This window comes from Crinia signifera, chromosome 5 (assembly GCF_055691185.1).
Source record: "Crinia signifera chromosome 5, ASM5569118v1, whole genome shotgun sequence".
NCBI classification, from domain to species: Eukaryota; Metazoa; Chordata; class Amphibia; order Anura; family Myobatrachidae; genus Crinia; species Crinia signifera.
In genome coordinates, this window is record NC_139221.1 from 311633623 (window position 1) to 311646244 (window position 12622).

The following is a 12622-nucleotide window of genomic DNA, read 5'->3' on the forward strand; positions in this document are numbered from 1 at the left end:
GGGCAATATGTATGACTAAGATGCATGTATGGTGAAACGACAGCAAGGATGAGCATGCCTTGATAAAGCTGTGATTAAACACAGCGAAACGCGTCAGTTTCCACAATTATTCTTGAGGACTTCATCTGAACCATCTTGGACGTAAGCCCCCGATCAGTGCAGGTTACATCAACTCACCAGTGGTTATTATAATACTCCAATAGGTCCATTATTCTTTTATAGTATTTTTATTTATTATACATGTGTATTCTTAATGTGTTATTAAAATTGTTATATTTTCATTGATGCATATACTTCATGGTATTTGTTAGCGCTGCTTTCACTTGTCTTGCTTCCTTATTCCTAATTTACCCCTTAAAATAATCCAATAACTTAAACCAAAATTAACCATAACTTATCTAAATGAAATAATGTCATTGATACACAGACCGCTTTGCTTAAAGCTTTTTATTCAGTTATAATTGAACCAGATAGGTCATGGTGGCTAATACAATCAATTTAAAGAAATTAATTCAAACTATTAGTTGTATACTGGATATAATATATTATACTTCATCTTCTGTTGTAGTGAGTAAGGTTTGTCCAAGGTAACAGTCGGGGGTTCTCTTTGCATCTTCTTTACTCATCTATTCCGCCCCATCCTCTTCAGAAGATTCTATGAAGAAAAGAGAATAGATTTGTAGTTAGACACAAGCACTATGAGCAGATATCAACACTTCAGTCTTTTGATCAACCAAATGTGAAAAAGCCACAAACAGAGAGCATCAGAACCATGTACTACATTTTGGTAAGATGTATCAAAGCTCAGGGAGAGATAAAATGGAGAGAAGTAAAGGTGGAGATTTACTAAGCCTTCGAGAGTAAGATAAAATACCAAAACAATCAGCCCCTGTTCGATTTCAAACACAGCCTGTAGTATGGCAGTTACAAGCTGATTGGCTGGTATTGTACCTCATTCCACTTTATCTCTCTCCAAGGCTTCGTAGATCTTATACAAAGTACCAACCAGTCAGCTCCTAACTGTCATGTCACAGACTGGGTTTGAAAAACCACAGCTCGGTACTGATTGGCTGATTGGTTGGTACTTATGGACCAATGTACTAAGCCTTGGGGACATATTTATCACAATCTGCATTTCAGTATCACAAGGAGGGTGGGATGTGTCAACGTCCCTGGAAATCTGGTACTGAGACCTGGGATTCCCTCTACACATGTGCCGAGTGATGGCACCAGCTGCAGGGCATGCTGGGAGGTATCCATGACAGATCCCTCACACAGCACTGCGGAGAGAAGCCCATAGGCTGATATAGCATATCACCAGCAAAAGCTGGAGATTCCCTCTGCAGCCACGCCTTGACGGAGGGGCTTTACTGAGGACTGGCCAAGCTATGATTTGTAGAAGCAAAATGCTTAGCAACTGGTTGGTCATAAGGTTTATTATTAAGTGCAGCTCTAATGGCCGACCGATGAAGAGCGATCTGCTTCTTAAACGATCTGATTGTTTTCCCTACACAGAGAATTTAGGTAAGTGCTAAATTATTATCTCTTATATATTTAGCCAGATCTGTCACTCAAACCCAGTCTCTAACGGTGGGCGGGGCTCCACATACACACAGACCTGGCCAACGTCATACACTGCCCTGGCTTCTACACCAGGCAGCTGCAGCAAGTCACCGCCCACCAACCCCCTCAGCACAAACACCCCCACCCCCTCTGCCCCACGGGTGCACAGCATGCCCCCAACCCCACCCCCTTCACCTTCTCTCTGCCGCCCACACCGCCCCTCCCGCCGCCCACACCGCCCCTCCCAGCACAAATACCCTCCGTCCGAGGACGCACCCCCCCCCCCCCCACACACACCCGGCCAGAACTGTGTCTCGCTGGCTCCGCCCACATTGCCCGCCCCTTACTACACGCCGTCCAAAGGCGCATCCCCCCACACCCGGCCGGATCCACAGACGGACAGCAGTGCTGAGGCTGCCTCCGCACACACTGCCCGCCCACAGCCGCCCGCACAGCGCACCGCCAGCCGCTGCCAGCTACATTACGCCGCAGCAGAGAGCAGATCCAGCCGAGATGTGAGGCTGCCTCCGCACACACTGCCCGCCCACAGCCGCCCGGATCGCAGGTGCACAGTGCACCGCTAGACTGCCACCTGCCACCTGCCATTGCTGCCTCAAGCTTCCCACAGCTGCCGCTGCACGATGCTGTCCTGGACATCATGCCACCCAGCGCCACCCTCCAGCCCCTCCTCACGACGCACTCTGGATGACCTGCTGCCGCTGACCAACACTCTAATTCACAGTAAGTACCAACCCACTGTCACCCCTGCTGACGCTGACCACCACTGTTCAGCTCCCTAACTACCATCCCACCACCCCATACCACTACAATGCCTCTCCCACCATGGGGTGCTGGGTGCCATAATAGGTGTGCTAAAGTAGTAAACAGCCCCAGTACATGCAGCATTTACAACTGTAGTAGGCTTATGGCACCCAACACCCCATACCACTACACCACCAACGCCGCTTCGAACACACCTCTCCTCCCTTACTGCACTATCACCCCTGCTGCCACTGACCACCACTGTACAGGACCCGACCTACCATCCCACCTCCCACCACCCCATACCACTACACCACCAACAGCTCTCCCACCATGGGGTGCTGGGTGCCATAATAGGTGTGCTCAAGTATTAAACAGGCCCAGTACGTGCAGCATTTACTGTGGCACCAAACACCCCATACCACTACACCACCAACCCCGCATCTAACGCACCTCTCCTCCCTTACCGCACTCTCACCCCTGCTGCCACTGACCCCCACTGTAAACTTCCATCCCACCACCCCATACCACTACACCACCAACGCCTCTCCCACCATGGGGTGCTGAGTGCCATAATAGGTGTGCTAAAGTCCTCAACACACCAGGGTTTCCATCGCAGCCCAGTACGTGCTGCATTTACAACTTTAGCAGCCTTATTGCACCCAGCACCCAATACCACTTATCCACCAACAACGCCACTTCATACACACCTCTACTCCCTTACCGCACTCTCACTAACCTGCTGCAGCAAACCACTACTGTACAGGACCCTAAGTACAATCCCACCACCCCATACCACTACACCACCAACCCCTCTCCCCCCATGGGGTAGTGGGGGCCTCGGCATTTTGGCTGTTGGGATTCCGGCGTCGGGATTTTGAACGCCGGGATCCCGACCGCCGGGATTCAGTACTGAATCCCTCCAATACTCACTACTACCACACACACACACACACACACACACACATGCATGCCTCCAATACTCACTACTACACACACACACATGCATGCCTCTAATACTCACTACCACACACACACACACACACACACACACACACACATCCATGCCTCCAGTACTCACAACTATACACACACACACCCATGCCTCCAATACTCACAACTACACACACACACCCATCCATGCCTCCAATACACACACACGCGCGCGCGCGCGCACCGACCCATGCCTCACAATACTCACAACTCCATGCCACATGCTTCACACTACTTACCCTTTATCTCTATTAACTCCTGCACTCTACACCACTCACAAAACACACAACCTCACTTTTTACACTCACATCTGCAATACACATGCACCTCACATTACTTCACCTTACACATCCCCACATCTATTTACACTCTCCATAACCTGCTGCCACCAAACGTCACTCTCCACCACCATATGTAAGTACCACCCACCACCCCATAACAGTTCACCAACAACGCCTCTTCTAACACACCTCTCCTCCCTTAAACATTTCATCTCACACTATATTGTGTGGGTTTAGACACACACACACACACACACACACACACATGCATGTCTCCAATACTCACTACTACTACACACACACACACACACATGCATGCCTCCAATACTCACTACTACACACACACACACACATCCATGCCTCCAGTACTCACAACTACACACACACACACACACACACACACCCATCGATGCCTCCAATACTCACACACGCGCGTGCGCACAGACCCATGCCTCACAATACTCACAACTCCATGCCACATGCTTCACACTACTTACCCTATATCTCTATTAACTCCTGCACCCTACACGACTCACAAAACACACAACCTAACCTTTTACACTCACATCTCTTATATATTTAGCCAGATCTGTCACTCACAAGCAGTGTAGGTAACGGTGGGCGGGCTTTCACGGCTGATTGACAGGCCCGTCCACCGTTAGCCACACTGCAAATCCTGGCCACTTCCGTTCTACACATCACCCCCTTGCCCTCTGTTCTACACAGCAGCTCCCACATTATCCGCCCCCTCCTCGGCAGCCACTCCCCATGACCGCCCATACACACCCAAACACCGCCCGATGGCTACACCGCCCCTTGATGACACCAGGTCCCACGGCTACACACCGCCCCCCCCCCCCCCCGCCTCGCTCTCCGGACACCCTCACCGCCCCTTGATGACACCGGGTCACTCGCCCCCCCCCCAACTCACTCACCGGCTGCCGCATCACACTAGCGCCCCTGAAGCAGCGGAATCACCGGGTGATATGCCCCCCCCCTCCCCCAAGTCAACGCTGCCCGCCGCTTCACACCCCTGCAGTAAACAGCTCTGGGGGATGAGGCCCAGTCAACACCGCTTCAAATTAGCGCCCCTGCAATAAACAGCTCACCGGGGGATGACCCCTCCCCCCCGGCGCTACCCAGCAGCGGCGGCGAAAGTAACTACCCCCCCCCAAAGCAGCGGGTCTCCGGGGGGTCGAGCGCTGCTGTCACACATAGCAGATGGCAGCACAGGCACAGAACGGACCACACTCTGCACTACATACTACAAGGAGGGTAAGCAGCAGCAAGCGGGACCCCGCTCTCTGCTTACCATTAATGTTGTTTGGATCTGGACATTTGCTTTTTGCCCCTACATACTCAATTCCATTTCATCCCCCACAAATATTTACTTCTATTGAATGCCACAGACACTCACTCTCCCCCCATCCCGATCACAGACCTCTGCCGTCACCTGCTATAGTACATAGGTCCCAGGTTAAGGTACCTATATCCCCCCACCCACTGCCCCCTCCCTCCCCCCTCACAAGGTCCCCAGCCCCGCCAACATCCCCCTGCAGCACCCCCCCCCCCCCCCCCAGCATCCCCCCCCTAAACCCCCCCCCCCCCAGCATCTTCCATTGTTCTTACCGCCATACCTCCTCTTTCCCCTGGCAGGTTTCCCAGCACCCCCTACCCACAAACCATCCCCAGCATCACTTCCCCACCTCCTCATTCTACACCGGGTTCCGCAGCAGGTACCGCAGACCCCCTCCCCCCGCGCACCAGGCAAATTCACCATCTGCGGTACCCATGCACCCATCTATCCGGCACCCTCACCACCCCCGCAACTGCCAGTCTCTCAACCATTCCACCCCTTCACCTCACCAACCTACACCACCCATCCGAAAACACCCCGCATGTGGAACTCCAACACCCGCAGTATCCTCACAACTGTGACTACCCCACCCACAACACACCCCAACAACCTCCCTGGCACTCCAACCTCCCACAACACCACCACACCCACCCACGACACCACCCCACCCACTCACAGCACAACACCATCCGCTTGCAAAACACCACAACCACACCTCCAGCACCCGCAGTACACCAATACACGCCCCTACCCCATCCACAACACACTCACACCCCATCCCTCACCCACCCCGCACCTCCAACAACTGCTGCACCCCCAACCCAAGTACAGCACCCCCACCTCCCTCACCCACAATCGTCACGGCACCTAACCAAATGACACGACCCACACGGCCCAACCCCGCCACTGCAACTCCACCACACACAGTATCCCAAAACCCACCACTCCCCCACCCACCCACTCACAGCACAACAGCATCCACTTGCAAAACACCACAACCACACCTCCAGCACCCGCAGTACACCAATACCCGCCCCTACCCCATCCACAACACACTCACACCCCATCCCTCACCCACCCCGCACCTCCAACAACTGCTGCACCCCTAACCCAAGTACAGCACCCCCACCTCCCTCACCCACAATCGTCACGGCACCTAACCAAATGACACGACCCACACTGCCCAACCCCGCCACTGCAACTCCACCACACACAGTATCCCAAAACCCACCACTCCCCCACCCACACCACCCCACCCACTCACAGCACAACAGCATCCACTTGCAAAATACCACAACCACACCTCCAGCACCCGCAGTACACCAATACCCGCCCCTACCCCATCCACAACACACTCACACCCTATCCCTCACCCACCCCGCACCTCAAACAACTGCTGCACCCCCAACCCAAGTACAGCACCCCCACCTCCCTCACCCACAATCGTCACGGCACCTAACCAAATGACACGACCCACACGGCCCAACCCCGCCACTGCAACTCCACCACACACAGTATCCCCAAACCCACCACTCCCCCACCCACACCACCCAACCCACTCACAGCACAACAGCATCCACTTGCAAAACACCACAACCACACCTCCAGCACCCGCAGTACACCAATACCCGCCCCTACCCCATCCACAACACACTCACACCCCATCCCTCACCCACCCCGCACCTCCAACAACTGCTGCACCCCCAACCCAAGTACAGCACCCCCACCTCCCTCACCCACAATCGTCAAGGCACCTAACCAAATGACACGACCCACACGGCCCAACCCCGCCACTGCAACTCCACCACACACAGTATCCCCAAAGCCACCACTCCCCTACCCACACCACCCCCAAGCACCTCCTCCCCACCCATACCACCCAACCCTCACAATAACTGCGTACACAGGTTAAGGGGGCGCAGCCCCTTACGACGGTGTGAAGAGCGCCCGTAGGGCGCGATGAATCACCTAGTTATTTTATTATTAACAGTTTCTTATATAGCGCACACATATTCCGCAGCGTTTTACAGAGAATATTTGAACACTCACATCAGTCCCTGCCCCAGAGGACCTTACTCCCTACCACATATACCCGCACACAGACATTCTAGGGTTAATTTTTTGGGCGCCAATTAGCCTACCAGTATATTTTTGGAATGTGGGAGGAAACCGGAGTACCCGGAGGAAACCCACGCAAGTACGGGGAGAATATACAAACGCCGCACAGTTAGAGCCATGGTGGGAATCGAACCCCAGTGCTGTGAGGCAGTAATGCTAACCACTACACCATCCGTACTGCCCCTATATTCATTGCTGTTGTTCTTGCCTTAAAAACAGATTGAAATCCAAAATGTCAGCTGTACCTACTGTGTCCTCAGTCGTCTTTTGCAAGTCCGAGTGAGTGCCACGGATCTCTGTCTGTCTATAAAATATATATATATATTTATATATATATATATATATATATATATATATATATATATATAGAGAACAGACTCTTGTTTCGCGCCACTTATTTGTTTGATATTATACTCTGGCTGCCGTACTCACAAGAACCCCTGTTGGATGGGGGAAAGAAGAATATGGATAGCAGTTGTGAGTTGGCGCCCTTTTTTTATGCCTTTAAGTACTGGGTCTCTATTAGCCTTTGATGAATAATAACATGGATATGAGTAAAGTCCAAAACTTTGTAAATATTTATTAAAAGGTCTTTAAAACCACTTAGTAGTGGTGAATATTCCAGATCATAAAAAGTTTTTCACATTAGCAAACAGATGTTCCCAACGCGTTTCGTCCCTGCAAGGGACTTCATCAGGGGTTTGCTATAAACATAGAAATAAACACTTTGAATAGATGACTGTGCATACATTTTTACAATAATATAACATCAATGGACTCCACTTTTAAACAATCATGATTAAAAATAGACTGGCAAGGTCAACTAAGTAAAACGATTAGTATTTAAAAAGTTTACACGAATAGGGAGGAACAGGTGAAGAACAAATAGGTGAAAGGAAAAAATATATAAATATTGCGATGTTCATCGTGTGTTATAAGTAACACAAAGGTGACGTACCGAACTTATTAGAAACAATTTCCCCGAATCTCGTTTGTGGGATAAAACACCACCCAGCAATGGATAGATACCTGATGGGGATAATACACTATTATTAGAATATTATTACACTGTGCATTTGTTTAGTTAGTCCAGATTGTTTAAGGGGACAGTTCTTTTCATTACGGTGAATTTCAATGGGGCCCCTCTACCACTGAACTTACACTCTTATTGGAAAGCTCTCATCCAGTGGTCAATATTGGATCAAGAACTCGTAGTTTCTTGTGAAGGTTATATCGGTGAATTTGCAGCCTGGTAGCTGTGGACATATATAGATTCAATGACTGTAGATAATTTTAGTGTAATCGCCTTTATAAAGGCCTAGCTACAAACTTATCAAATTTAATTAGAAATATACCTTTAAGGGTTTGGCTGGTTGGAGAGTTCCTCTTATATGATTATCTCCAGTATGGAATTGGTTGAACTAGTAAGACATATTTTCAGTGGAAATAAACTGTCTGTATAAGTAAACAGTCGATTAGAACATAAAAAATGTATGGATGACCCCTATTAACCTATAATCTCTGATATAGATTTTTATTTAGCGGTCCGCCTAAGCGTTTAAAATAAATAGGTTAATTTTTTCAACTACTATCGGTATCATACTATGTGCCAGATGATATACAATTTTTACCAAGATTCAGGGATTTGATATTAGTTTTTAGAATTTAATGGTCCCCTTATCGAGGGATAGCCCCTATTCTCCAGAATACCGGGTAATCGACTCACGAGGTGTCTCCCTTAATTCGACCTGTCAGGTCCCAACAGAGAAAAGTTCCAAGATGACATACATACCAATAAAATCAATTATAACCCGCATACAAATTGCAGTTTTTTGTTCCGCAAATGGTTCTCACTGTCTGGTAGAGAAATAAATCATCTTAGATCATTTTATAATTTAAATACATTGAACATGACTTGTCAACAATTACAGTCTTAAATCTCCAAAAATAGCGAGAGAAAAAAAAAAAAAAAAAAAGTTCTTTTTTTTTTTTTTTTATAATACATATACATCAAGTCTAAGTGTTTACCCCTTAGAAGCATTTTGATAGCTATAGCAAAGTTCAGCCCATTAAATACAAATTTCATCAAATAGCAGTTTAACTTACCCTTTTGGAGGTGTGTACCGGTGAAAGGCTCAGTGGGAATGGTGCTGCCATATCATCCAGCTTAGGTATATATAGGGCAACATCATGACATCACTTCCTGTGATATTCACTAATTAATTAATTAATTGGTGTAAGGGTTATTTGGTTCATGGAGTTAATTTTCACATCTAGGTAACCTCTAATAATCCCTGTCATTATATGGTCCCAATGTTTGATGAATACTAGTAATGTTTGCTGTGTTTGAATGTTTTTTTTTTTTTTGTGTTCATTATCAGTGTTACTTATAACATCTATGTTTTAGTGCTTCAAATTGATTGATAGGTCCTTATTATAGACGTGAGGCTATTACGATGTATATAGTCATACTTAATTTTATAATGGACTTGTGATAAATATCTAATACATAGTGTTATTCTTAATTGATGGACTATATTCCCTCCTACTTAAAAGTGCTTAATATGTGTACCATTATATCTTTAATTGATATTGAGACTTAGTGTTAAGATCCTAAGATCCATGATTATAATTAGTGCATTTTTTTTTTTTTATTGCATTATAATTATAATAATTAGTGCATTTTTTTTTTTTTTTTATATATACTAAGTGCTATTCTGTGACTGTATTATAGTAGCTATTTCACTCATAGTATTGTATCATCAATTTATTGATTGAGATAAGGACTCTTGTCCTGTGTCTAAATTTATAGTTAATTAAAGTGGAAATTTAAGTATTGGAGTTTACAGAACGAGACTCAATTGGGGAAAGGTTAATGTGTCGAACTTCGCGTTTGCATTAACAAATTATGCTCCTGTACAATCTAAATCATCATATTTGTCAGGCTACCTATACTCTGTTAATAAATTCCAATTCACAATTTTATAATTCATAACAAGAAACCCACTATGACATCAATCACCTCTCCAGGTAGAGGCCTAAAGAAACGAAACTATGTCAATATTTTCATTCAAGCCTTTAGGGCTTAAGGTATCCAATTGGAATATCCAAAAGGACTCCCTTCTTGATAGGAAGAGATCTCTATCACCTCCCCTGTCGTCTGGTTTAATATGTTCCAAGACCATGAATCTCAAACTTTCGACTCTAGAGTTGTGTTTCAATTGGAAATGTCGGGGGAGGCTGTGATTCTGTAGTTTGTTCTTTATGTTTCTTAGGTGCTCTTGAACTTGGATCTTCACACTTCGTTTGGTTTTACCAACATAGAGCATGTTGCACCCACATCTGATCAAATAGATGACATAGTTAGATTCACAGGTAATCGCATCTTTAACTTTAGCTATGGAGGTGTAATTTTTTTCCTTTTCGATATGCTTACAACAAATGCATCGGTTGCAGGGAGTGATCCCACTCCTTTTTTGAAGGAAACCACTTTCTCTTTGGATTTTCTCCACTGGTTTCAACCTGCTGGGGGCCAGAATGTTCTTAAGGTTTGAGGCTTTCCTGTATGTAACTGTTGGTTTTGGAGGGAGATGGGGGCCCAGTACTGGATCTTTAAGCAAGAGATGCCAGTGCTTTTGGAGGCATTTCTTTATTTTCATATTCTCCTGATTGAAATTGGTAATGAAAGGTCTTCGCTGGTTGATACTACAAGATGTAGGTGTTTTTTCTTCCAATAGGGGTTCTCTTGGTAGTGCAAATACCTTCTTTTGATCTTGTGTAATCTTGTGCTCGTTGTAACCTTTTTCCTTGAATTGCGTCTTGAGGATGTTGGATTGGGTCCAATAGGTGTCATCTGTGCTGCAATTCTTCCTAATTCTAAGGAATTGGGAGTAGGGAACATTCTCCTTCCAAAGAGGTAAATGACAACTCTCTGAAGGTATGTAACTATTGACGTCAGTGTCTTTGAAATAGGTTTTCGTGATGATCACATTTTCATTACTAATTTCAAAAACTATGTCTAGATAATCAATCTTGTTGGGATCACATTTGAAAGTGAATCTCAAATTGTAGGGATTTGACTGAATCTCCATCATAAACTTTTCTATGCTCAATAAATCACCCTTCCAGATCACAATGAGGTCATCAATATATCTCTTGTAGAAACATATGTTAGGATGTTTGAAATGGTCTCCTTCATACATATGGTTCTCTTCCCAGTCATTCATGAATATATTAGCATACGATGGGGCAAATTTAGTCCCCATCGCTGTACCTCGGTTTTGTATATAGAAGACACCTTCGAACTCGAAATAATTGTGGTGTAGAATGAATTCTATCCCCGATGTTAGAAATTGGCACTCATTTGGTTTGACTGTGTAGTCGTTGGACAGGATTTTGGTAACAGCTTCGAGGCCCTTGTTATGGGGGATAGATGTATATAAGGCCTGTACGTCTATGGTCAACCAGTAGTACTCTGGTGACCATTTAAACGTCTTCAAATCCCTCAAGAGGCTTGTTGAATCTTTAAGGTAGGACCTCTGGATTTTTACATACTTTTGTAATCTCAAATCAAGATAGTGGGATAGGTTCGCCGTCAGGGAGTTGATTCCAGCCACTATGGGTCTCCCTGGTGGATGCTGGTTGTCTTTATGCACCTTTGGGAGGTGATAAAAGATGGGAATCTTGGGTTTTTCGACTGCCATATATTCAAATTCTTTCTGGCAAATTATATTATCCTGTCGTGCTTTTCTCAGCATCTTGCAGAGATCCTCCTTGTATAGTGCTGTGGGATCATTTGGGATGACTGAATACGTGGAGGGATCCTCAAGTTGTTTTATTGCTTCGTAGACATAACTGGTTCTATCTTGTATAACAACCGCTCCACCCTTGTCGGCTGTTTTGATGACAATTTCCTTGTTCTTTTTCAGGTTTTTCAAAGCTTGTTGTTCAGAGGGTTGGAGATTTCTGTTGTATCATTGATGTTTTTCATGCATCTAAAGTCTTCTTTCACTGTTTCGTAGAAGATATCTATGTGGCTACCTCTGGACTCCACTGGGTAATATTTTGAAGGTAGTGCCACAATAGGTTTGGGATCCTGAGAGGAGGGACCTTCTTTAGTGGGATTTTTGATGAAATGACGTTGTAGAGTTAAGTTGCGAATAAATTTATTAAGATCTATGAAGAGTTGGAACTGGTCGACGTGCTGGTTGGGGGCAAACTTCATCCCCTTCTCTAAAACTGAGATCTCTGGTTGTGAAAGGGTCTTCTCGGATAAATTTAAGATATTGGTTCCTTTTCCAGAAATGTTGGTCGTTTTTTTCTTTTGGGAGAATCGTCGACCTCCTCTACATCCTCTCATTTTAATGAGCGTTTCCTCCCTTGTGGGGAATCTATTCTGGTGTATAGTTTCTCCTCTCCTTGAAGTCTGGGGAAACCTACTCTCCTCCTTTCTCCTAAAAAAGGTCGTTCTCTGGGGGAACTAGGATCTTGGTGCGTATCTTCTAGCTTGTTGGGGGTAGATTTCCCTTCTCGGGGGTGTTCTGGGTCT

At 46.3% G+C, this 12622-nt stretch overlaps 1 protein-coding gene across 5 annotated transcripts in view; it reads right to left on the reverse strand.

Annotated features, from left to right (window-relative positions):
* Positions 1–455: 455 nt before the first annotated feature.
* LOC146079763 (riparin-1.4-like) overlaps positions 456–12622 on the reverse strand; it is a 35074-nt gene continuing 22907 nt past the window's right edge. For 2 of the 5 annotated variants that reach the window (XM_083186410.1, XM_083186411.1), the window contains exons 4-5: positions 8033–8103; positions 7458–7778 (exon numbers count right to left, since the gene is read on the reverse strand). In XM_083186410.1, the coding sequence (XP_083042536.1) occupies positions 7701–7778; positions 8033–8103 (149 nt within the window). In that variant the 3' untranslated portion in view covers positions 7458–7700. Of the gene's footprint in view, positions 656–7457; positions 7779–8032; positions 8104–12622 lie in introns of those variants that run through there. The other 3 variants (XR_014474736.1, XM_083186413.1, XM_083186412.1) reach the window with 2 other exon arrangements.